The sequence below is a fragment of the Colletotrichum tamarilloi genome (genome assembly GCF_030869305.1).
Source record: "Colletotrichum tamarilloi strain Tom-12 chromosome Unknown Scaffold_11.1, whole genome shotgun sequence".
NCBI lineage: Eukaryota > Fungi > Ascomycota > Sordariomycetes > Glomerellales > Glomerellaceae > Colletotrichum > Colletotrichum tamarilloi.
Genome location: NW_026849394.1, coordinates 308,079 through 334,258, shown reverse-complemented (window position 1 = coordinate 334,258; position 26,180 = coordinate 308,079). Strand labels below are relative to the sequence as shown.

The following is a 26,180-nucleotide window of genomic DNA, read 5'->3' as shown; positions in this document are numbered from 1 at the left end:
GTGGATGATGGATGGGAAGAAAGTGCAGTGTGCAAGGTGAGTATGAAATGTTAGGTAAGCATACAATAAGGCATCCATACGTAAGCGCGGGCAATTTCGACAGGGTGCCGCGGTGGCCGGTCGGACACTTGGACCATGGGAGCTGAGGTGGAAACAACGGACCAGGGAAGCTACAGGGATGGCCGTAGCTGCTGCCCGTCGAGTTCCTTTTCGTCCCAATTGCAGCAATTGCCAATTTCACAGGCAGCTCGCCTCACCCTGTTCACCTCGTCTTAGTGGACCGCGACCGCTGGGCGACCCCGCCGCCATCTGAGGTGAGCCCAGCTTCCCCCATGTACTCCCTCCCTACGCAGCATCCGTAAGGTGTGCTGCGCTGCCAGCTGCCTCTCTGAACCAGGAAGGGCCTAGCTCCCAGTCCCCTTTCCCAGCGCCCATCGTCGTCCCAGATTGTGCGTGAGTGTTCCCAAATCCCCAGCCACCCTTTCCCTCCTTGCCTCCCATGGAAGGAAGTCTCTCCCCCCCTTCCACACTTTGAAGGCTTCCCACCACCCCCCCCCGCTCAGTCAGTTTTTTGGGGGAACACCCCCGGGATATAGCTTCACGGCCTGTCCCGCTTCGTCCAGTCGCTTATTCCTCAAAAAACAAAACAATAACATCGCCAGATTATTGTCTGCGCACTTCAAAGCACAAAGCCTCATCTTTAATTCACTACACCACCACACAATTCGACACCCCACGCCGTCGAACATTTCCATCATCAAATCGCGCCCGAACCACGAAAGAGCGACAGATGCGCACGACAGCTTTCGATACGCCTTCGCGACCATGATGCGAGATCCGCGTCGCCGGAGCCCAGAGAGCTCTCGGCGGCGAAGAAGAGACCGCCGTGATTCTCGCGAGCAACTCGCCAGCGCTGCCGACGAGAGCGTCGTATCGAGTATTCCTGGTCCATCATCTCGGGCCCCAACACAGCAGCAGCCTTTGCCGTCCGTCTATTCGCCGTCGCAATCGCAATACCCCCAATCCTATACCGAATCTCAGAGATACCCCGAAACCGAGAGATATGCCGCCCCTTCTGAGAGATATCCCGATTCTCAGAGATATGGCGAGCCCCAACGATACCCCCAACCCGACCAGTACCAACATCACCAACACCACCAGCCGCAACAACAGTATCCCCCTTCCGAGGCCTTCGTTCAGCCTCTAGGCTATGGCGAACCCGAACGACATGCCCAACCCCAGCCATACCAAGGAAACCATCAGTCCGAGAGGATGCGCCCGCGAGGCGGCTCCAGTTCTTCCTCGTCCTCCTCCACCTCCTCCTCCATGCTCAACATCTCAGCAAAGAGCCCTAAGTTTGGCGGCATCTTTAACACTTTCTTCAGAGCCCCCTCGGAGCAGCGCAAACGTCGCAGGAGGAAGAAGCAGAAGGCCCGCATTCTCTCCTTTGGCAATTCCTCCTCTTCGTCCGTCAATTCTGACATGGCTTACGGTCGCGGCTACATTGACCGCGACAAGAGTCAGCTTACGAGCCCCAGGCCACAGGGATACGCGAGTCCCTCGTTGTACCGCGCTGAACCGACTGACGCCCACCAACAACAACCGCGGCCCCCGATGCCTCGTGATAAGACCGACGAAGAAATTCTCGAGATTGGACGCCAACTGCAAGACATTGCGCGCAGGCAGAATGAGCATGACCTCAAGTCTGCTTCCAAGTCACGGGCGTCCCAGCTGGCCGGTACCGCGGCTGGTGCCGCAGCCGCAGCCGCCGCCTTCAGCCATTTCCGTAGTAAGAGTAAGAGCGACACCAAGACCAGAGGATCTGGCACTTCTAAACCTAATGAAAACGCTTCCTCCTCGGACGATGACTGGGAATCGGCGTCTGAAGATGAGTCTACTACTACGGATGATTCCGACAACGGCCTGGCGTATGGCTCCTCCATCAAGCCGTCCAAGTCGGCAAGAATTTCAAACGAGCCTCCGGAGCAGATCAAGCCACCCTCGCGGAGGAGTACCATTGTGGACCCACGCCTCTTCGGTCCCGTAAACTCTCTTCGCGGCGCCGTAAAAAGCCCATGCGGCTTTGGCGAAGAAGACCCCCGGTCCGCTGGCTCTTCCCGGCGCCACCACGAAGAGACGGTAGCGCAGGTCGAATCGCCCAAGACTGGGAAACAACCGATGCAGCGTATATACCCCGTGCCGACCTCAGACCCGGACAAGTTTGACTACGACCGTAGCTCTGTAACCTCATCCCGCCAGGATGTCCCTCAGCGTGCCCGGCCCGACCCAGTCCCCATCCAGCAGCCTATTCCCATTGTCCCTCTCCCGTCCAAGGTGTACGATGCAGAAAGATTCGAGGAGGAGGAGCGCCGGAACTCTAAGCAACCCCGCCAGCCGCCCAAGGGAAGAAGCGCTGCTGAGAATGCCATCGCTGGCGTAAGCATTGCCGCTGCGGCTATGGGTGTGACCATGGCTGCTAAACGTAGGGACTCGGGCGAGTACATGGAACGACGAGATGACCGTCGAAGTGAGGTACGGGACCATCATCGGAATGACTTCCGAGATTCTTGGCAAAGCCGTCGTATAGAGGAAGAGCCCGAACGCCCAGTACCAATTGAGCTGGAAGACCGCGATCCTCGTGATCAGAACGACCCCCGCCGGCCCCATAGACGCAACAACGTTGAGATCATCGACGACCGAGACAAGCGTCGGGCTGGCCGTTCTGATCCCGCCTATGAGGCCTTGAAGAAGCCCGACGTCGAGACTGACCCTCGCCCGGAGGTGTACAAGCTGCCCCAGGGTGACGAGATTCGAGTTGAGTACGACCCAAAAGATGACCACCGGCCACGTGAGGAACCAAAGGAACCTCGCAGGGATGACCGTAAGCCGGTGGTGGTCGTGGATGAACGCCGGGATGTGAAGCGGGTAGAGAAGCCGACTGAGGCGCCCCGAGAGAAACATGGGGTGGAGCATCCCGAGGCCCCCAATGCACAAGCCCCTATTGACCCTTTCCAGTTCCAGGTCGCTGATGATGCGTTCCAAACGCCAAAGTACGCCACTCCGAAGAGGCCACTGACTCCCCAGGTCGTGACCGTCGACCGCGAACCCAACTTTGACGATTCTCCGCCGAGGAAGCCCGACTACTCCGAATCCCGAATGAGCCGCAAAGACTCCTTTGAACTCGAGAAGCGTCTGGAGCAGTATCAGCAAGGAGCACGAGACCGTTCCCGGACCCCTGAGCCGCGCCGCCGGAGAGATTCTCTTCAGGAGGAACAGCATGCTGCAAAGTCCATCTACGATGAGGCCAAGCACGCTACCGTGCCTATAGCCGCGGCCGCCATTGCTTCTGCCATCGCCGTCGAAGAGGAGAGATCACGCAAGCATCGCAACGATCATGTGACCGAGGATGGCTCTCGCGACAGATCCCGAACTACCAAGGACGCCATACAGGAAGAGGCCGATCGGTACTACCGTGAGACTGTCATCGCCCGCAAGATCGCCAAGGACGAGATCCGCTCGCGCAGTGCGTCTCCTCATGATGAGTCTGTCGTCGGCAAGTGGCAGGACCACGATGAGGGCCCTGACATCGTTACCATCGTAACACCGCCCGAGATGGATCATCCTCACGACAAGAGCCCGTACGACGCCCCCAACGCCGATGTTCGCATAGATCATGTCATCATCCCCGACGAGCTTTCTCGCTTCCGTCTGCCTCACCGTCAACTCGATCCTGGCGCACAGCCAATCTTCCAGTCTCGCGATCCTTCTGCTGAGCGTGAGCGACCTCTGCTGAACCTCGTCTTACCCACACCCGTTGTTACCCCGCGCCACACGCCCGCCCCTGAAAAGCAAGCGCAGGAACAACCCTCCAGTAGAAGTAAAGAGCCTGTTCAACCACGATCCGTTACTTCAGCTGAGCCACCTTCTTCTGCGACCGCGCCTGCCACAGAAATCGTTTTTGGACCCAGAGGCGAGGTTGTGGAAAGGCCGACAACGCCCACAGCCAAGTCAGTCACTTGGGGCGAGAATGAGACCAAGAGCTTCCAGATCGAGAGCCCAGAGCCTCCAATCAAGGAGCTGTCCAGCACCTCTAGTAAGTCTAAGAAGAAGAAAAAGAAACTGGGCAAGAGTTCACCGTGGGGCATCATTGCTGCGGGCGTTGCCGGTGGAGCTGCAGCGGCTGCAGTCTCTGAAGCCTCTGAAGCCCCCAAGATGCGCGATCCTTTCGAGAGCAAGCCCGAAGAGGAAAGGGAGCGACACAGTCCCCCAGAGTCACCAAAGTCCCGCAGCGTTGAGCCTATGTCACCCATCATCGAAGCTGCCCCATCTAAGCTCACCACGTCGTTCGAAGATGACGCAGACTTGCCTCCCGCCCCAGGCCCCAAGCCTTCCAGCCCTCAGACGTCTAGGATGCCTGGCGCCTTTGCAGATGATCTAGAATTTGCCTCTGTGTTGGCGGCTGGTCTTCAAGACACTGGGTTTGATCCCAACATTGTCATCGACAACCCCACCTACATGCGTCGCGACAGCCCACCAGGACAAAGTGAGCCGGCCGTTTACCAGCAGCCGTTTGCCGAGACTGTCACCGACCTGGGCATCTATGGTCCCGATCATACCCATGATGGGCCCACTGCAGGCGACCGCGGCTTTGTCATTGGCGAGGTGCCAGAAACACCAGTCACAGAGAAGGAAATGCACAACGGCCACGCGACCGACTCTCCTCGTGAAAAAGAACGTCGTGACAAGGGCAAGGCTAAGGAGGTGCCATTCATCGAGCAGGAGCCGCCAGTTGAAGAGACTGAACCGTCGAGGAAGCTGAGCAAGAAGGAGAAGCGCAAGCAAAAGGCATCAAAAAGGCAAAGTCTCGACAACGTGCTACCTGAAGAGACGTATGGTGCCCCCGAACCAAGATCACAGCCCGAACCTGCTCCTTCGTCTGCACCGGCCCCTGTCTACGAAAGACCACACGGCTATGATGACGTTCCCGAAGCCACATCACGACCTGAGCCTAATCCATTTGCTCCGATGGATCATGCATACGCCAGACCTCACAGTTACCACGATGTCGCCGAAGCTGCACCACACCCTGCACACGCTCCATACTCGCAAGCAATGCCCGCCTACGCTAGACCTCACAGTTACTATGGCGAGCCTACAATGGCTTACCGAGACCAACCTGCTCCCTACGCAGAGACAGGCCCTTCTTATGAGAGGCCAAGCAGCTATTACGATACCCCTCAAAGTCCGGAAACCGTTGTGGCGCTTGGCCCGAAGACTCGTGGATTTCAAGACGCACCCACCTGGGATTTGCCCACTTCTTCTCTGACAACACACCCTCATGACGAGACTTCCGTCTCCAGAACGGTGGAGTCCGAAGCTGCCCCAACAGACCCTGAAGCCTCCACATCGGCGAAAACAAGAAAGAAGGACAAAAAGAAGAAGAGTCGTGGCTCGAGATCTGAAATCATTGTCACATATGACGATGATGAGCCAGAAACTCAAGAGCCATCTTCTTACAACGACCCGAGCACGTCCCGCGAGAAATTGCCTGAGAGGGATTCATACCGCTCTACCGAACCCCAAGAGGCCGGCGACGACGCATGGGATGAGCATGCGAAGAAGAAGAAGTCCAAGAAATCCAAGCAGAGCTCAGACGAATGGACAGACGTCGACAAACAGAGCGATTACACCGCGACCCCAACCGTCGAACGAAGCAGCACTCGCGACGATCTTGAAGACTGGGACGACCTCCCGGCCAAGTCTCAGCGGGACCGTTCCAAGTTCGAAGAGCGAGATGTGAGCTCTGTAGTATCTGACCCATCGAGCAGGCGAGACAAGTCCGAGCGCCGTTCCAAGAGTAGCCGGATTGACGACCGCGACGTGAGCTCAGTTGTCTCTGATCCTGCGAGCCGCCGCGACAAGTCAGATCGTCGATCCCGGAGCAGCCGATACGAGGACGCAGACACCAGTTCGGTGGTCTCTGACCCCTCAAGCCGGCGTGAAAAATCCGATCGCCGGTCCCGCAGCAGTCGCTTCGATGATAGGGATGCTAGTTCAGTTGTGTCCGATCCCGCCACACGGAGCGAAAAGTCAGAACGTCGTTCCAAGAGTCGCCGTGAGGACGATCGAGACGCAGCTTCCGTAACCTCTGACCGTTCGTCTCGTCGTGAGAAGTCTGACCGACACTCGAATGGAACTCGCTACGACGACGATGCCAGGTCGGTGGTGTCGGAAAGCTCCGAACGTAAGAGACGCAGCCGAGACGACAAGAAGAGTCCCAAGGAAGATGAGAAACGCAGTAGCGGCTTCTTTAACAACCTGTTTGGAAACAGAAGCAGCAAGGATGTTTCCAGCAAGGACGAGAAGTCGTCTTTTTTAGATAATGCCGGCACCCTTGGCGCGGGTGCCGGCTTGGCGAGCGCCGTGGCAGCTTTGGGCTCCATGATGTCCCGCTCCAACGCCACCGAACCGCAGTTGGAAGAGTCGTCAGATGCTCTTCAAGATCGCGAGAGATCCGCCAGTCCCCCGCGAGACCTAGACATCGTCGACCCTGAGATCGTGCCGCGGACTATTAGACCTGCCATCGACCCTCAGTACGGAGATTTCCTCCCCCTGCCACCCAGCCCAATGCCGCCCAGCACTCCTGGCTCTCCCACCCAGACAGACTTGGATGAACTTCCTGCCCTGCCCGACAGCCGGCCGGAGACGCCACCGGAGGAGCGGAGGCGTCAGCACGAGACCAAGACGCCAAAGACACACGCCCGCAAGCGTAGCAACATGGAGACACCGACCAGAAGCCCAAGTCAGACAGCCGTACCCTTCAAGCTGCGACTGGGGCAGAGGTCGACACCTTCGTCTCCAGGTACCTTCGGAGTCTCGCCTGTCACCTCGCCAGCGGTGCCGACGTTCCCCGAGACCACACACATCACCCCTCCTCATCCCGCTTCCCTGTCCAGGCGCCCCTCGAGGCCCATCTCGTGGGAGAACAGTCGCGAGATCAAGCCCCTCTACCTGCTTGAACAGGCTCGTCAGGAATCCGCAGCTCACTCAATGGAGCCACCCATTGATTTCCCAGAGCTGCCTCCAAGCGAGCCGTCATCGCGGGAATCTCCTGCACCAGAATTCACCCTGCGTGATGAGGATGTGAATTACTTCCATCAGCTTCAGGCATCGCCCTTTGAGCCTGACCTTCGTCTTGACACGGATATGTCGCGCTATCCTGAACAAACAACGCGCCGTTTCAGCTCGCAGGAAACCACTCCGAAGGCAGAGCACGCAGTCCAGCATGCCGGTGCCATGTTTGATGCGGCATCACCTGGCCTTCCCCCGTCTGCAGATACCGCCAGGGGGTTGGACTTGTCAGAGCATGAGCTAGAGAAGCTGCCCGCACTTCCTGCTAGCCCTATGACATCCCCGGCAACGGCCATTGCCAGTCCTACTCACCGTTCGAACATTCCGGAGTTCAAGTCAGGGCAGTTACCTGCTCTACCCGACAGCCCCGTGACACACGCAACTGAGATGCCCGAACCGGAACAAGTCGAGACGACGTCCAAAGAAAGAAGTTCGTATCTCCTACACATGACGCCCCCATCAATCATCAAAAATCTAATGGATCGTGACACACCAGACACACCATCAAGCCCTACACTGAACCGATCGCGCGATGTTGCCGCCAATTTGACCGAGATTGACCATGACGGCCACTCCCGCGATGATGCTATTGGCGCTCTACTGGGAGGTGCCGCGGCTGGTCTGGGAGCTGCGTATCTCGTAGACCGTCTCAAGTCTCACGACAAGTCAACAGAGATTGGTCGAGACGGAAAGACTTTGGATGCTCCCGAACCAGCGGAATTACCCGTAATCGAAGGCAGGATGTCCAAGAAAGACAAGAAAAAGAAGAAGAAGGGCAAGGGCGCGTCAGTCGATGGCATTGCCCTCCCTTCTGATGGGCCTACTTCTTCTGCTCTTACGCCAGATGTCGAAGAAGCGTTGGTGTCAGCGGAGCACCTCGCAATTGACTCCACCGACAAGGACTTCTTGCCATCAATCGATCAGACTCGCGCCATGCCAACCGAGGAGCCAGTTCACGCCTCAACTAGCAACACTATTGACGTTGCGCCAGTCGACAGATTTGTGGGGCCCTTGGCCGAGATTCCCTCAGTCGCTGTCTCCTCGAACGATGAGATTAATTTGGATGTTTTGCCACCGCTTCCTGCTGCGTCTGCCGACGAGCATGCGCTTCTCTCAGCCGATTTTGGTCCCTCAATTGATCGCGCCGATGACCCGCTGCTTTCAACTCAAGATACTCCGCCTGTGGAGCCCACTGTTCAGGCACCCCATGCAGTCGAGGACCTTCCAGCTGTGCTTGATGGCAGGCATCACGCCGGCAAATCCGTCGCGGAGGACGTACCTGTGGATCGCAGTGCTCTGGTCGAAGATGTCGCTCCCAAAACCGTTACATCTGAGCCTTTGCTCGAGGACGATGCGTCTGACAAGAAGCTCTCCAAGAAGGAGAGAAAAAAGCAACTCAAGATCAAGAAGGCTTGGGAGCAGGCTCAAGCCGAGATGCAGGAGCTTGAACGATCTGCCGAGCCGACTAAGCAGAACAGCAAAGCTGCCTCCGAAGCAGACACAACGCCGCAGCCCGCCCTCGCGCCTTTGTTTGAACAGACCGCGGAGACAACTGAAGCCGAGCGAGCCGCGGGTATCCCGCTACCCGAGGTCTCGGATGAGGTGTTCGAAGCTCCCCTGGAGTCCCTAGCTGACGTTCAGCCCACGCCCAAGCCGGAGATTGCTATCGAAACAAAGGCACCGTCCACTTTCCTACCCGCTATTGAACAAGCGGCGGCTATCCCTCTCCCTGATGCCTCAGACGAAGCCTTTGATACTCCTCTTGACTCCTTGGCCTCTATCGAGCACCAGCCTGACACCGCTCTCGACGCGAAGGCCCTGCCGACTTCTTTGCCAATCCTTGAACATGCTGCGGAGATCCGCGAGATCGAGCAAGCTTCAGCTGAACCGCTCTCTGAGAAGGTTGAAGACATGTCTCAGTCGAATATCAAGGAGGTGCCTGAAGAACCGGCCAAGGTCGAGGAGCAAGTCAATATCGAGGAGGTGCCCAAAAGTGAAGAGGATCTCTTTGCTGGCTTGAGCAAGAAGCAGAAAAAAAAGAAGATGGCAGCAATGGCAGCTGCTACTGCCGCGGCCGCGGCTGCCGCTAGTGTAACCAACGAAGCTCACTCTTCTGAAGCCAAGGAACCCCTCGTCTCCTCAAGTCCCCTTCCGGAAGCCGTCTCGGAGCCGCCAATTGATGCTGAGAAGGCAACGAAGATCACCACGGAAGCGGAAACAGCTGCAAGTGTTCCTCTTCCTGAGATCTCGAAACCTGTCCCAGAGACCTCTCCCGAGACTAGAGAATCTCTTGGACCAGACAATGCCCCCAAGGAGAAGGAGTCTTCCGATGTCGAGCTTGCCATTGCTGTTCCACTACCTGAGAATGTCGCTGAGTCGCTCGAACCGGAGGTTGAGCAGGCTCAGCCCGAACAGCAGACTGAGGCCGACGTGGACCCGTTTGCCGGCCTGAGTAACAAGCAGAAGAAGAAAAAGAAGGCTGAGATGAAGGCTGCAGCCGAAGCCGCTGAGGCTGCAGCCGTCGCCGCCGCCGCCGCCGTTCCGCCTCTTGAGCATGCCAACGAGTCGCTCGAACCGGATACGTCTCTCAAGCCAGTCGATGCCCCAAAGGAGAAGGAGTCTCCTGATGCCGAGCTCGCTGCTGCCATTCCACTACCTGAGCATGTCGACGACTTGCTTGAACCAGAGGTTGAAGAGGCCAAGCCCGAAGAAAAGCAAGAGCATGTCAAGGAGCTGCTTGACCCCGAAGTCGGACAAGCCAAACCTGAAGAGCAGCCCGAGGTTGAGGTGGACCCCTTTGCTGGCTTGAGCAACAAGCAGAAGAAGAAAAAGAAAGCCGAGATGAAGGCGGCCGCCGAGGCTGCTGAGGCTGCCGCCGCTATTGCCGCCACCGAAGCAGCCGAGGCTACTGCTGTTGACGCCGCCACTGTTCCACTTCCTGAGCATGTGGACGAATCACTAGGATTGGAGGCTGAACATCCGAAGACCGAAGAGCGACCAAATGTCGAGTACAAACCAGTGGTCGAGGAGAAGCCAGTGACCATGGAGAAGTCAGCGATCGAGGAGAAGCCGATGGAGGAGGTGGATCCCTTTGCTGGCCTCAGCAACAAACAGAAGAAAAAGAAGATGGCCGAGATGAAGGCGGCCGCAGAGGCCGCAGAGGCTGTTGCCACTAATGCCACCTCCGAAGTTGCCGCCGCCGCCGTTCCAATTCCTGACGAGCATGTCAACGAATCACTTGAATTGGAGGCTGGACGGCCCAAACCTGAGGAGCAGCTCGAGGTCGAGGAGAAAGCCGTGGTCGAGGAGAAGCCAATGGATGATGTGGACCCCTTCGCCGGCCTCAGCAATAAACAGAAGAAACAGAAGAAGGCCGAGATGAAGGCGGCCGCTGATGCTGCTGAACCCGCTGAGGTCAGCAGAGAAGTGGAAGTCGAACAGCCTACCGCCGCATCACCGGCGCAACCCATCGAAGAGAGCAATCTAGTCACCGAAGCAACTGCTACTCCTGAAACCAGCATCTCTCAAGCTAAGGAGGCCATTGAGCTTGACCAGCCTGCAACCACTTCTCTCGCAGACATCGAGGAGAAGAAGCCTGAAACAGAGCCGGAGCAGCTCAAGGCAGAGGAGGATCCGCTTGCAGGTTTGAGCAAGAAGCAGAGGAAGAAGAAACTGGCTGAGATGGCTGCTGCTGCTGAGGCTGCCGCTCAAGCTAGCGCTGGTCAAGCCAGCGAGACTCTGAAGGCGTCGGAAGTCCTTCCCGAGCCTTCTCTGGCACCCTCTGTCAATGTTCAGGAGGCCAAGGACACGGATGAAGCTGAACAGCTACCGGCACTTCCCGTCACGGAGGAGCCGGTTCCCGCCCCCGCCCTAGATGCGGTCCAAGAACCATTGCCTGATGTCAACAATTCCAAGGAGGAAGTCGAGACTGACTTGCCTGCTTCACCTCTGGTTCCTGACACTAAGAAGGGTAAAAAGAAGAAGAAGAGCAAGAAATCTTTGGATGCGACAAACGAAACTCTTCTATCTACTTCAGCCCTCGAGCCCTCAACTGTTTCTTCTCAACAAGACACTCCTACATTGGACATCGAAGCAAGGTCGCTTGGCACCACTAATGATGTTACATCCTTGCAACAAGAGTCCGCCCCTGAGGCGCCAGAAGCCAAGTCCGCTGAAATCCAGCAAAGCCTCCCTGACCAGCGACTCGATATCCGCGGCCCCCAAGAAAAGCTCGAAACACCATCGGAATCACTGCCGCCCCTCTCCGAATCTAACGACAAGTCACTCGGCCCATCTGACAGCTTGGCTGAGCAGCAGGTTGCAACTGTTGACCAAGACGTCAAGCCTGCCGACACCGACGTGGCGGCTGTTGACGAGACTCAGCCTGTACCTCTAGCACCAGAAGACAGCCCGGCCACGCTTGAAGACGACCCCTGGCAGCTAGACGAGGACCCATGGCAACAGCAACCTTCAGTCTTTGGCCAAGAAGACACTTCTGCTTCAAAGAGCGACGAGGTTTCGCAGCCACCGGCCGCTGATCAAATCATCGATGACACCCCGGTTGAACCGCTTGAGGCAGAGGTCCCAGCTGAAGCCGAGTCTACTTCCTTGTCCAAGAAGCAGAAGAAGAAGCTGAAGAAGTCCAAGAAGGACCAGACCGCCGAAGCTTTGAACGAACCTGAAGCAAAGCCTTCTTCCACCCAAACAGATGCAAGCATACAACCTTCTGCTGCGGAAGTGGACTTGGTACCGACCGATAACGACACTTCTCTAGCTGTCTCCGCAGAACCTGCTGTCGAGAACGCAATAGTCGAAGCGCCCGTCGCAAAAGCATTGGAGGAGACGTCCGTCTTACCCGATACTGAACCAGATGCTACCACCATTCCTCTACCTGAGGATGATACCGAGTTCGTTGAGCAGATCCCCCGACAAACTGTTGCCGAAGTGGATGTTGCAGGAGTGCCTCTTCCCGAATACGCTGCCGAGAAGACCGATGTATCTGAACCAGCTCCGACTGAGAAGGATGCAGCTGCAATCCCCCTTCCGGAGGATATTACCGAGAAAGCCTCCGTTCTTGCCCCTGAAACTTCTGACAATGTGCCAGCCATTGTTGACAACGCGATGGCAACTTCTGAGCCTAGTCTCACGGAGCCGCCACCGGCTGAGCCCATTCAGCCTGAGGCATCTGGCAAGAAAAAGAAAAAGAAGAAGAAGGGCAAGGGTGCTTCGCTGTCGCAGCTGGATGACGTGATGTCGTCTGAGTCGACTCCCCTCCATTCCCCAGGCGTTCAGACTCCTACCACTGAAGCTCCTACCAACAAGGCTCCCTTCAATGAGCCTGCTGCTACCGATGCCCTTATTGGCGAAGGTCCCGTCATCGACACCCCGGCGTTCGATGCTTGGGGAATCGAGAGCCCTGCTCCCGAGTACTTTGCTAAAGCTTCTGCCATTGATACTCCCTCTGTCGAGACTCCTTCCGTCGAGACTCCTGCCGTTGAGACCCCTGCCGTTGAGACTCCTGCCGTTGAGACTTCTATCGAGACTCCGGCTGCTGAGACTCCGGTCGTTGAGACTCCGGTTGTTGAGACCCCGGAGGTTGAGACTTCGACAGCGGCGGCAGAAGCGCCCGTATCGAATGTCTCAACTACAGACGCACTGGCTGAAGACCCGTCCAGCCAGAAAACCGTCACCGATACCGACGCTTCTGAAGCCATTCCTGTGGACGCACATCACCCAGAAGACACCAACTTTCAGACGGCCCCAGTCACGGCGGACACTCTCGAGGCCCCTACACCTTCTTCGCCTTCTACTGAGCAACAGCAAGATTCTGCTCCGACCGAGGAGACTTCTAAGTCACATAAAAAGTCGAAGAAACAGAAGAAGAAGGACAAGAAAGCACCCGAAGATAATGTCCAGGTGCCAAGCATCAACGAAGAGCTCCCTGCCGAACCCGCAAAGGGTACTTCATCCAATGCAACGATCGATGAGAAGTCCTCTGCGACTGACGCGCAGAAAGCCGACCAATCGCAGGAAATTGATATCAAGCCGACAGATTTCGCTGTAGAGGAGGCAACTCAAGTGGAACCTCAAACGCCAACAATGACCGAAAGCCAGGATGAGGCTTTCCTCACACCTCCGCAAGGGCCTGCGACTCCCATTAGCCCAGACGAGGTTTTCGAGAATGCTTCCCAGGAGCCGACACTTGTTGACAGCCAAGTTGACTCGCTTGAGTCCAAACCGCAAGAAACCTTCGCCGAGGACCAGCAGGATCGTGGTCCGGAGTCTCCAATTGAACCCGAAGCAGCATCATCCAAGAAGAGCAAGAAGAAGGCCAAGAAGGCTGCTGCAGCCGCCGCAGCAGCTGTCGCTGCCGCCATAACATTGGAGCCGGCCGTCGAGGACGCTACCAAGGATTCGGACAAGAAGGATACTAAGGACGAGACGGTTACGGACGAGTCAATCACAGACAAGACGGTCACAGACGTTGAAAACTCGAACACGACCATTTCAGACAAGATTGGGGAGATGGAGCAATCATCGCAAGAACCCACCGCGAGCGGAGAATTCGCTACGGACAGCAAGATTTCAGAGGAGGCAGACCCAGGACCAACTGTTACCAAAAAGGGAAAGAAGAAGAAGAAGGGCAAGAAGTCTTCCACCCTGGACCCGGAGAGTACCCTCGAAAACTCGGCAGATGTAGCGAATACAAGAGAACAGTCCGCTTATTTGACCTCTCCATCGGGAGAGCCTAGCAGTGACGAAATCCCCTTCCCGCAAGCAGACATGCCGACAGAGGCTGAGTGGCCGACTGCTACAACTGCGGGCAAGAAGAAGAGGAAATCCGTGACCTGGGCACCTGAACTGGAGTCTTTCTCGACCTTTGTTGAACCTAAGCCTGAAATGCCTCATGAAGGCGACGGTGGCTTGGAGACGACAAGCAACATCGAACGCGACTCCATATCTGAGGTATCTTCCACTGTCGAGCCAAGCTCGGCTCAGGATGCGTCAAGGGCAGGGGAGTTGCCCGAAGCAGGCAGTCCAGGCGATGTTCCGACCTCGCAAGGTTTAGAAGAGGATGTCGACCAACAAACAGCCACAGTTGTGGCGGAGAAGGATCTCGACTCTGATGGCCAAGCACAGATGCACCCTGCAGGCGAGCCCAGTGAGGAGGCCCTGCCCACACTGCAAGACACAACCGCGACCCCCAGCGATGATGTTCCGTCATCTCCTGGGCTGAACACAAGCACGCGGGGAGTTGCAGGCGAGCCAATGGATTCTCTGACCCGGGAGCCTTCAACGCCTGCCTTTTCCAGTGAAGGCGGCACTGAAGTGGCCAACGAGAAGGGCGGTGAGACATTAGAGCGGGAGCACGAGGTAGACGCGGAGCAGGTGGCTAGGGCCCAGGCTGGTGCAACATCGGACCCCGAAGCTGCGGGCCGCCCTGACACCATTGACGAACCATCAGCGGGATCCAACGCTCAAACGGGAGAGGTCGGCAGCCAGGACCCCGGCCTGCATGCGGGTGTGGAGCCGATTGACGACAAATCACTGGAGAACACGCAAAACAGGCGGATAGCGGATGACCAAGCCGTGGGACCGGCCCTCACCGACTCGGCCCTGGAGCTTCTGGAGGCTGGAGACCCACTTCAACCCCCGGTCACAGCCTTGGCGAACCAAGACACAAACACGGCGATCCCCCAACCTCTAGGACAGGGCACACAGGAGGGACGGGTACCCAGTCAGACATCATTGGAGGTTGGCAAAAAATCTGACGCGGGGATTACTGACTCTACTGCCGAGACCGAGACCCTTCTGCAAGACGTTCAACAACTAGACAAAATTTCAGACGTCGAAAAGAAGGAAGAAGAAAAGAAGGACCTGAGAGACGAATTCGATTCTCTCGCCGCCAATGTTGGATTCCCGGGTCAGTCAGATCTATCGGAATCTTTGGGTCAACCGATCTTGCCGGAGCCGCAAATAGAGCCGCTTTCGGAGACTCTTCCCGGCCTTGAACCAACAGGGGACCCGAGTACCACTCACGACCCCGAACAGACCGAAACACAAGTCGGTCAGGAAGACGACGTTGGTTCTGAGCCCTCAAGCTCGAGCAAGATGTCCAAGAAGGAAAAGAAGAGCAGCAAGAAGAAGACCAAGGCTGCAACATCTGAACCAATTCCTCAGGATGATGTCCAAAATCTCAAGTCACCGATTGTGGAAGATGGAGCCCCGGCTGTCAGGGCCGTTGACGAATCAGTCCAAGCACCGGAGCAGGCGGGGCCGAATGTCACGGACGCCCCGGAAGCAACCGCCGTAAGAGAAGCAATCGAGGCTGGCGAGGATGAATGGGCAATTCAACCAGCTGGCAAGAAGAGTAAAAAAGACAAAAAGAAAAAGGCTGCAGCTCAGGCATCTGCTGCAGTGGAAGAGCAGAGCACTGAGCCTTCGCCTGCGCCTGAAACGCGCGAGATTCCCGCCGAGCCTGAAGCGCCTTTACAGTCTTCAGTAGACCAAGCCTCCAAGGGTAATGATGCTGGCGACCACAAGTCAACAGAGGAGTCTGAGGACACCCCGGAGAGCGCAGAGCCCAAGCAAAGTGAAGAGGTTCGGGCCCCGGCGGAAAGCACATCAGACGAAGTTCAAAGTTCACCACAGCCAACGACAAATGATGAGCTGCCGGCCGAACCAGCAGAAGCCGACATCAATGACTTTGAGCCGACGAAGAAGAGCAAGAAGGACAAGAAAAAGAAGAAGAAGCAGCAAAGTCTTTCATTGGACGATAGCCAGGAACTCCCTCAGCTGGAGACTCCGCTAGAGGAATCTTCCTCTGCTTCACCTGACAACGCCCCTTTGCTTGGAGACGCAGCACAAATGCCATCTGAAGATGTGCAAGCTTCATCAGAGCCAGAGTCCAAAGGCCCGCTAAAGGCCGATGCTCAGGGCCTCTCGACTTCGAAGTCTGAGGAAGAACCACCGGCCCAGGACTCACCATCAACTTTGCAGCCTACCAACCTGGAAGCAGGAGCCTCCTCTGCCCCTATGGCTGAAGTATCCGAAGTCAAGCAGGAACTGCCATCAGAGCCTTCTGGCCTGACTGATCCTTCTCCAGCAACGCTCGAGACACCTGCAGATAACACCACTCCACTTGCAGAGGAAGAGTTCCCAGCTGTCACCAAGAAGTCCAAGAAGGATAAGAAGAAGAAGAAGAGTCTTGCTTCCGACACCCAAGATGAGCCGCCAGCCACGCCGGAAGCGCAGCTCGTGGCAAAGGAGATTGACCTATTAGAAGCACCGCAGACTTCTGAGCCACTAACAATGCCTGCCGTCACGCCGGCCGCAGAGGAGCCAAACCCCCAAGCCGTGGAGGAGGTGGCTACTCCACCAGAGGCAGCGGCGTACACCGAGTCACCAGCCGTTGTATCCGAAGATCCCATCTCTGAGGACCAAACGCCGACTACTGTGGAGGAGGAGCTTACCACCTCGAAGAAATCGAAGAAGGACAAGAAGAAGAGCAAGAAGGACACCGCGCAAGATATTCTGGAGGACTCTCCTGCTCCAGAGGCAGAAAGCAAGCCGGAATCGATACCCGCATCGCAGGTGGAGGAAGCTCGCGAAGAAGCCGTCGTTCCTGGTGGCGAAGCGATCGCCCAACCGAAGGAACCCGCGGAAGAGCCCATCGTCACGACTGAGCTTCCCGAGCAGCAAAAGGAAGAACCTGTCAAAGCAGAGCCTGAGCAAGAGAAGGGTATCGAAGAGACGGCGCCTCTGGAATCGGAGCAGCCTAAGGTCGAGGAGGATCCCTTCAAAGGCATGAGCAACAAACAGAAGAAGAAGAAGAAAGCAGAGATGGCCGCTGCCGCTGCCGCCCTGGCCGTTGCTCAGGAACCCACGCCTGCCGCCGAGGAACAAACCGCCGACTCCACGCCTGCTACTCTTGAGACCCCACCAGAGGCGCGGCCTACTGAGGAAACCGCTGCCGAGGAAACTTCTGCGCCAGAACCGCAAACTGCAGATGAAGTCAAGAGCGTGCCAGAGGTTACGCCGGAGTTGATGAAGTCTGAAGAGGATCCATTCAAGGGTATGAATAAGAAGCAAAAGAAGAAGAAGATGGCCGAGATGAAGGCGGCCGCTGAAGCCGCCGAGGCTGCTGCCACTGTCGAAGCTGTCGAGGTCGAGAAGCCCACGGAAGACGAAGCTGCCGCTGAGAAGCTTGTCGAGTCGCACCCCACAGAGGACTTGGTCGCTGAGAAAACCTCCACCGAGGAGGAGCTTACTGGGAAGGAGCCTGCCGTTGAGAAGCCTTCCGATGAGAAGTCTGCCGATGAGATCCCCATCGAGACACATTCCACAGACGACGCGTCCGGACTGGAAACTTCCACCGAGGACAAGACGCCTGTCGAAGAGATGACTTCTGACAAGACTACGATCGAGACGCCGACCAAGGAGCAGTCCGCCGTGGAGCCCGAACGCGCGGCGGAACCAGAACTTGTGTCAGAGGCAGTATCAGAGCCAGCCAAGGCAGACGAAGACCCTTTCAAGGGTATGAACAAGAAACAAAAGAAGAAGAAGATGGCCGAGATAGCTGCCGCCGCCAAGGCTGCCGAAGCTGCTGCCGCTGGTGAGGCTGTTTCTGAGGCCCAACAAGTACCTTCTGAGCCTGCTCCAGCCAAGCTCGTCGACGAGGAGCCTTTTGTTGAGGAGTCTGCTGCCAAGGAGACTGCAGCTGAGTCGAAGTTCGTGCCCGAACCGGAGCTCGAGCAGCCTCAAGTCGAAGAGGACCCTTTCGCTGGCCTGAGCCAAAAGGAAAAGGAGAAGAAATTGGCTGCAATGGCTGCTGCTGAGGCCGAAGAGAAGGCAGTTGAGCAGATGATTGGTGAGGACAAGGTTGCCGATAAGATACCTGCAGATGTCGCTCTTGAAGAGACTCCTGCTGAAGCCCCGACTGCCGAGGAGTCGACTCTTGCCGACAAACCTACCGACGAGAAGGCTGTTGAAGATGCCCCCGTTCCAGAGGTGCCCCAGGTCGAGGCTCAGGTCGAGGAGGACCCCTTCAAGGGCATGAACAAGAAGCAGAAAAAGAAGAAGATGGCTGAGATGGCCGCTGCTGCAGAGTTGGCTGCAGCCACTGCAGTTTCAGAGCTTGCCACTACAAAAGCTCCACAAGTCCCTGTAGAGAAGCCCGAGAAGGTGGCAGCTGAGAGCAAGATCGTCGAAGAGACTCCTGCAGAGGCAGCTGCCGAAGAGAAGCCCATCGACAAGTCCGAGCCGGCATCACCCATCGTCGAGGAGGACCCTTTCAAGGGCATGAACAAGAAACAGAAGAAGAAGAAGATGGCCGAAATGGCAGCAGCTGCTACTGCTGCAGCCGCCGCCGGGGTTATCGCAGCTGAAGTCAAGGATATCCAACACGACAAGGCTGCAGACGACGAGGCAGACATCTCATCCGAGCAGCCACCCGCACCTGAAGTAGAGACTGCCGCGACGTCTGAGGATGCTCCTAGGGATGCTAGTCCTGAGCTTCTTGAGGTGAAGGAGGCGTCAGAAAAGCCTGAGAGCCAGATCGATACTTCCGCAATTCCGGATGGCAATGTCGATGACGACTTCCCGATGATCGAGAAGAAGACGAAGAAAGACAAGAAGAAGAAGGGCAAGGCCTTGGAAATCCTTGAGCCTGGATCTGGCCCTTCGCCTGGTATTGCCGCCCAATCAAACGAACCTGTCGCAGAGCCTTCTATCGAGGCTATTGCTGAAAGCGTCCCGGAGCCTCCGCTGAGCGATCCTACTCTATCCACCGAGGACACACTTGCCGCAGTAGAGGAGCCTTCTTCGTCAATGCCAAGTGCCACAATCGACCAGTCTGCCGATCAGTCGATGCATCTCGAGAGCCCCAAAGCACCTATCGAGGAGCCTGCCAAAGAGGCCATCGAAACGATGGCAACAGACAAGCCTCACCTAGATGCCGATGTTGCTGCTGCCGCCGAGGAGTCTTCTCAAACTGTGGAGGATGATTTCTCCCCGAAGCTGTCTAAGAAGGATAAGAAAAAGAAGAAGAAGGGCAAGCTTCAGGACGACTCGGATCCCCCCTCTGGAACGGCAACACCCACCGTCTTGGAGCCTTCAGACCACCTTGATGTATCTACTCCTGATGTTCAAGAAGCACCGGCTGCCGCTAGCACCGATGTTCCTGCACCTGACTCAACCGAATCGACCAAAGAAACTTCGGTGGACATCTCGGAACCCCAGGTAGATGCCGTCACTGTAGACGTCAGAGAGACGGCGAAGGTGGAAAGCGAGCCCCCTTCTGTTACCAATGAGGCCGAGGAGGTGCACGTGGCCAATGCCGAGTTGCCGACCATTGATACAGATGCTACTTCAGCCCTAGTTGGAGACTATTCCGCTGAGATTCCCGCTGTGGCCCCCGTCGAGACCCCTGTTGAGACTTCTGCCGAGATTCCAAACATCGACGACGAATTTCCAGCCTTCCAGAAGAAGTCAAAGAAGGACAAGAAAAAGAAGAAGGGCAAGACTCAAGACGACATTGAGATCACATCGGGAGCTGCCACTCCAGCTGATGCACTCGAAGCTGAGAGGCATCAAATACAGTCGCCCGATATCTCTGTCGAGCCAGTCAAGACTCCTACAGATGCCAACTTCCCCGAGGCTGAGCCAATTTCCACCCCAATTCAAGAGGTGGAGGACCGTTCCGTGGCGGAAATCCTCGCGCTAGCGCCCTCGGCTGAAGCGAAGACTGTAATCGATCAAGATTCCATCGCTAAGGACTCCCAACTTCCAATCGACGCACCAGTTGAGGAAGAATGGCCCGAGAACGCGCCCGTCAAGAAATCTAAGAAGGACAAGAAGAAACAGAAGAAGTCCATGGCCGAGCAGGATTTCGATCTTGCATCTGGAACCGAGACACCGATGGAGACCACCGTTGAAGACAACGAAAAGGAAGTAGCACATATTGATGATGCTATGACTAGCGACACGCCCCTGACCTCCGATAGCAAGATGGCCTCAGATGTCCCGCTTGATAAGGCCTCAGTGGAAGCGTCACTTGAGGCTGACTCGACACAAGTATCAGCTCCAGAGGTAGTACAGCCTTCGTCATCGCAGGATGTCTCACAAGAACAGCTGGCGGCAGACATACAACAACCTTCTCCTGCACTCTTGGCCGAGAACCAACCTGAGCCATCAGCTTCTGTGAAATCAATCGAGCTTAAGCCCGAGGAGACTGCCGAAGAGACAGCGGCTGCCGAGGAGCCTTCAGAGTTCACAGTCAACAAGTCTAAGAAAGACAAGAAGAAGAAGAAGAAGTCTACTACATTGACGGAGCTTGAAACCCCTACTCCAATTGCCGAGGAGCAAGTGGCCACCTTGGAAAACACTACCACCGATCCCATCGAAAAGCCAAACACCGCAGGATCCATCTGGGAGAGCTCGGCCGTCGAGCCTGTGGAGGGAACGGCCTTGCCTGCTGAGGGGTCAGCCTCAGTGATTCCGGAGACTGAGCCCGCAACTGTCCACTCCCAGGATGCTCAGCCAAGACAGTTTGCAGAGTCCGACATGCCAACGACCACTCTGGACCTTGAATCCAAGCCAAAAGGACTGGACAGCCAGTCTGATGCTGCCCCTTCGACTGAGCAAGAATCCATCGCTCCCATCGCAGTTGAGAATTTGCCCGAGGGTGCTTCTGATCAAGTCCGTTCAGTCGAAAGTTCCAACGTCGTGGCCGCGCCAGAGGCCGCAGCTCCTGCTGATCTTGACGATTTCATGCCTGCGAAGAAGAGCAAAAAGGACAAGAAAAAGAAGAAGCGACAGAGCCTGGCATTCGACGACGTCGAACCCGAGTCGCCCCTGGCTTCTGGCACGGCAACACCTAAGCTTGAGTCGACGGAGCAGCAAGAAACCGAGCGAGCTTTCGATCAACAGCCTCTTCCAGCGGAAGATATCTCGACACACGAGGACCATGCTTCGAGCGACAAGCCGGCCTTCACGAGGGATGATCTCGCAACAGACAGATCCCTCGAATCCACTTCAGTGCCTCAACCCCTCCCCACTCTTGATGCCTCAGCTGGCCCCCAAATAATGGACGCCATGACACCTGAACGCCGAGAAGATCTCAACCAAGTTCAGACAATCTCTGAAGACACGCTGGCTACTGAATCTACGCCGCAGCAGGTTGTCGGTGACGAGACGATCTCAGTTGACCAGGTGGATGAAGTCTTGCCTAGCGCTCCAATGGATGTGTCTGAACAGGACGATAAGCGCCCCGTAGAGGCAACGAGCGCACCAGATGTTCGTGAAATTGCCCTCACGGAGGAACCTGAAGAGACCTTTGTCGTCAAGAAGTCTAAGAAAGACAAGAAAAAGCGCGCCAGCCAGGTGCAGTTTGAGGAGCCGGCCTCGCCCATCCTCGAGACCACCGAAGCTTCTGAGCAAGCCACCTTCGCCGAGCCAGGGCCTGAGGACATCTCTCGGGGGATCGTTCAGGAGCCCGAAGTCATCGACCTTGCACCGCAAGAACCCATTGCGGAGGAGTTCGTCTCCAAGAAGTCTAAGAAGGACAAGAAGAAGGCCAAGAGACTTTCCTTTGCGGATGAGCCAGAAACAATCGTTGAGGAGCAGGCCAGCGCCCCAGTCTTACCTCAAGGCGGCTCCGCCGCACTGGAGACGTCAAAGAACCTCCCGGTCACCGCTGCTGAGACGGATGTTGCGAAGGGCTCTATTTCATTGAAAGACCCAGGTCATCAGACAGCGGCTATGCTCGAACCAGAATTAATGACTGAACCTGTCGCTGCTGGTGATGATGAATGGGACATTCCCGCCACCAAGAAGTCGAAGAAGAACAAAAAGAGCAAGAAGCAGTCAATTTCACTGGATCGCTCTCCCATCAGCGCCAACTTACAGCCGGAACAAGAAACGACTGTGCCTGGACCTGGCCGAACTGAAGATACGAAAGACACGGTTGAGTATTTCGATAGTGCACCTCGCGAAATCACTCGAAGCCCTTCAGCGCCACCGCCTCCAGAAACCGCATCAGCCCTCGAATCACCTGCAGGCATAGTCCCCGAGCCTGTTGGTGTCAATACCACGTCTCCTACTTCGATTAAGTCAGTAGACATCGATCTCACTCCCGCACAGGAGACCAGCAACGTCGTTCATGAACTGCCCTTCGATCAGTCAAACAAACGCAAGAAGATGAAGACGAGAGAGTTGTCCGACACTCTCCTCCCCGAGCCGATTGTCAGCTCTAGAGATGTTGCTGCTGCGTACTCTGATGACCGCGAGACACCAGCAGCGGGCATCAGCAAGATTGAGGATGAGCTCCCTACCCCGGAAGCTGATACACCCCTTGGAAAAAATATTCCTGGGCACAGCGCGGGCAAAGATGAGCCTCTTCGGGAACCAGAGCCGGCTGCATCCCTTGACATCGCCGCTTCGTACATGGAGCACAAGTATGACCACAAGCCGGATGAATCTGTCCAGCCAACCACACCAGAGAAGAAGGCATCCGAGTCATCAGGCATCGGCGCCGCAGTCGGGGCAGCAGCAATGGCTGCCGGTGCGGCAGTCCTTGCTAGCAAACCGAGCAGCAGTAAGAAGAAGAAGGGAAAGAAGTCGAAGTACGAGGACAAGCGCGCAGCACAAGAGGAAGACATGTTTGATGATCCTTCTCTCTGGGAAGGTGCCGATAGGAAACATGTCAGCGAGATTGCAAGCAAAGAGGTGGAAGACTTTTGGGGCGGCGGCGAGAATACGGCCGATGACCAGCTACCTGAGCAGTCAACAAGAACAAGCATGATGGCGGACGACGTTTTCGGTCCCTCGCTTCAGCAACAGGAGGGCGTCCCCATTGAAGCACAGGAGACTATTGTCTATGAACAAGAGCCCAACGCGTCTCCAGTATCTCAAGGCTTGGTAGAGGACGTATCAAAAGGAAGGTCACAGGAGGAGGAACAGGCTAAGGATGTTCTGAGTCTCACAGCACCGCTCAAGGAGAAGGCTCAAGACGACAACATTGAGAGCCCGATTCTTGGCAAAGAAATCGGAACGGAGCAAGCGAGCGAGCCTGCCAACATCACGACACAACAACGCTCACTGAACCGGGGTACCAGGTCTCCCATGACAAACACCATGGTTAGCGATATGGATGAAGCAGTCGATCGTGGGTTCGAGGCTGAGGCCCGTCGCGATCTATTCGTTGGACGTTCACCAAACAGCCCTGAGCGGACCTTTGAGATGGGCGGTTTCCGGAGTCCGGTGCCGAGCATCTTGCCGCCCGTTCAGGAGGAGGGTCACGATGGAAGCGATATCGAACCTCGATTGCTGTACAGGCCTGCGTCTCGCACAACCACAGGCTCACCTGACCCAACACGAGACAGCGGCTTTGTACCCAGCTCGCCTCACCCTCTCAGAAGGGGAGGTTTTGATAATGAGGAGCAACGAGACAGCGGAGTTCATCTTCGGGATTGGCAGGAACAAAGATCACCGGGCCGCGATGGACAACGGACTCCAGAGTTGAGGTTTCACAAAAGTGAAAGACGACGATCTAGAGATCTGGAGAGAGTCAAGTCGCCGGAGAAGACCTCACTGATCGAAGGAGAGGCTCGCGATCACCCACTTTCCAGAACACCCGTATTGCGAGAGCCTGCAGGAAGGGAGTTGACTCCAGAGCCGCAGAAGCACAAACGGGGCATCAGCCCAGAGCTTGAGATGCGAAGAAACAAGTACCAGGACCTGGCGTCGGCTGCCTTGGCTGGTGCAGCAATCAGCAGCACAGTCTCGTCACCACGCAGCACTCCGCCACCAGGTAATCGCAGCGTTTCCGACAGGGTCGCACGGCTGCAGTCTCCAGCACCTACAGAGCCTATAGCGCGCAGGTCCATGTCCAACAGCAGCCTGTCACGGCACCGGCGGGCCACTGGGGCGCTAACGCCAGAACCACTCAAGTTCCGGCCTGAGAGCCCAGGCATCCAACGGTCAGGCACCGCCACCCCGCCTCTTCGCCGGGTCGACAGGCGTGTAAGCGGAGACTTGCGATCCATCAGCCAACGAAGTCAGCTTGACCTCAACAAGGACCCCAAGGACCCGACCAGCTCCTCAAACACCCCCGTCGCCAACGAAGGTCGTGTCCGTACCAAGGACATGGCCGACGTCTTCGTAAGTCACGCACATTTTTTATTCAATTATTACTCTCTATCTGCTTTATTGCCTCACCGCCTGCGATTCCCAGGTGGTGTTTGTTTCTAGCTGGAAGCGCTTGTGACAGCATCGCTAGCCACCGTCACGACGAACTTTGACTGACCTTCAATCGTAGGATGGATTCGGTGAAGGCCGCATCGGCTCTCCCCGATCGCCTACCCGTCCACACAGCATGCGACGTCGCCAGAGCATGCAAGTCCTCGAGCTCGAGTCCCGCGTCGAACAATTGATGGCGGAGAACCGCATGCTCACAGACGCCCGATCTCAGACCGATACCCACAACAGCAACAGAGCCTCTGGCATTCTGGCAGAGCGCGATGCCGAAATCGACGTTCTCAAGCAATCACTTGAGTTTCTACAAAAGGAGGTTGCCCGATTGACAGAGGTCAACGAGGGCTTGAACAGCGCCAATACCCAGCTTGCTGCCCAACACAATGAGCGTTACCGGTCATTGGAGACCCAGCACTCTGATGCCTCCAGGCAATTAGAGCAAGCGCGCACCGAGCATAACCACTTCCAGGAGTCACTGCTCCAAAAGGATGCCGAGATTGGCCGCCTACGCTCTGAGCTCGATGCGGCCAAGGACAAGATCCGACAGATGCAGCGCCAGATCCTGGCATCCAAGGGCGCTGACAGCGACTTCCTCAATGTCAAGGATGTCGACCACTTTGACCACAGATGTCAGCAGCTCTGCTCTCACGTACAGCAGTGGGTTCTGCGCTTCTCGAAGTTCTCTGACATGCGCGCCTGCCGCAAGACAAACGAGATCAATGACGAAAAGGTCATTGACCGTCTCGACAACGCCATCCTCGATGGCACCGATGTGGACACTTACCTCGGCGACCGTGTCAGGCGCCGAGATGTGTTCATGTCCATGACGATGAACATGATTTGGGAGTTTGTGTTCACTCGCTACCTCTTTGGCATGGACCGCGAGCAGCGACAAAAGCTCAAGTCGCTGGAAAAGCTGCTTACCGAGGTCGGCCCTCCTCCGGCCGTCCGACAATGGCGTGCCGTCACCCTGACGCTGCTCTCTAAGCGCCCCAGCTTCAAGCACCAGCGCGACCTCGACACCGAGGCCGTCGTCCAAGCCATCTTCCAAACGCTGTCCAGGGTCCTCCCTCCCCCTTCCAACCTGGAGGACCAGATTCAATCACAGCTGCGCCGTGTGATGCGGGAGGCCGTCGACCTCTCCATCGAGATGCGCACCCAGCGCGCCGAGTACATGATGCTCCCGCCGCTGCAACCAGAGTACGACGCCGACGGCGAGCTCGCCGAGACTGTCACGTTCAACGCGGCGCTCATGAACGAGCGCAGCGCCGACAAGTCTGCTACCAACGAGGCTCTCGAGGCCCAGAGCGCCGTTGTGCGTATCGTCTTGTTCCCACTCGTCGTCAAGAAGGGCGACGACGGCGGTAACAATGATGACGAGATTGTTGTGTGTCCTGCCCAGGTGCTGGTGGCTCGGCCCAAGGGCAAGTCCGTTAGGCTGTTTACGCCCGGGAGCGACGCTGGCGGTGCGTCGCTCGGCGGGCAGACGGCGGCCACGCACAGCGATCTCAGCATGGGAACTTTCTTGCCCGATCAAGCCTCCAACTTGCGGTAAAGGAGCTTGCCCTGGCGATGGATACCATGCCTGTGTGTGAAAGAGAAGAGAGAAAGAGTAATATACGAAGGGAAAAGATGGGTGTGATATAGATGTAATGGAACGGATGGAGGTCCCGGAGAACGGGTTGTGGGACAGTACATTATATGGGACGATTAAGTACATTGGTTTCAAGGGAAACGGGGATACCAAACCAACAAGAACAAACCCAAGATTACGACGTTTACGAAATATTCTCATT

The 26,180-nt window shown here is 56.5% G+C and overlaps 1 protein-coding gene across 1 annotated transcript; it reads left to right on the top strand.

The window, feature by feature from the left end:
• Nucleotides 1-233: 233 nt before the first annotated feature.
• CTAM01_04605 (uncharacterized protein) lies at nt 234-25,939 on the top strand (the record flags this gene model as incomplete). The annotated part of the gene is made up of 4 exons (XM_060520635.1): nt 234-358; nt 663-12,557; nt 12,807-24,291; nt 24,449-25,939. Coding segments are annotated over 4 exons (24,996 nt in total), but the record flags the coding sequence as incomplete, so codon positions are not given.
• Nucleotides 25,940-26,180: the final 241 nt, after the last annotated feature.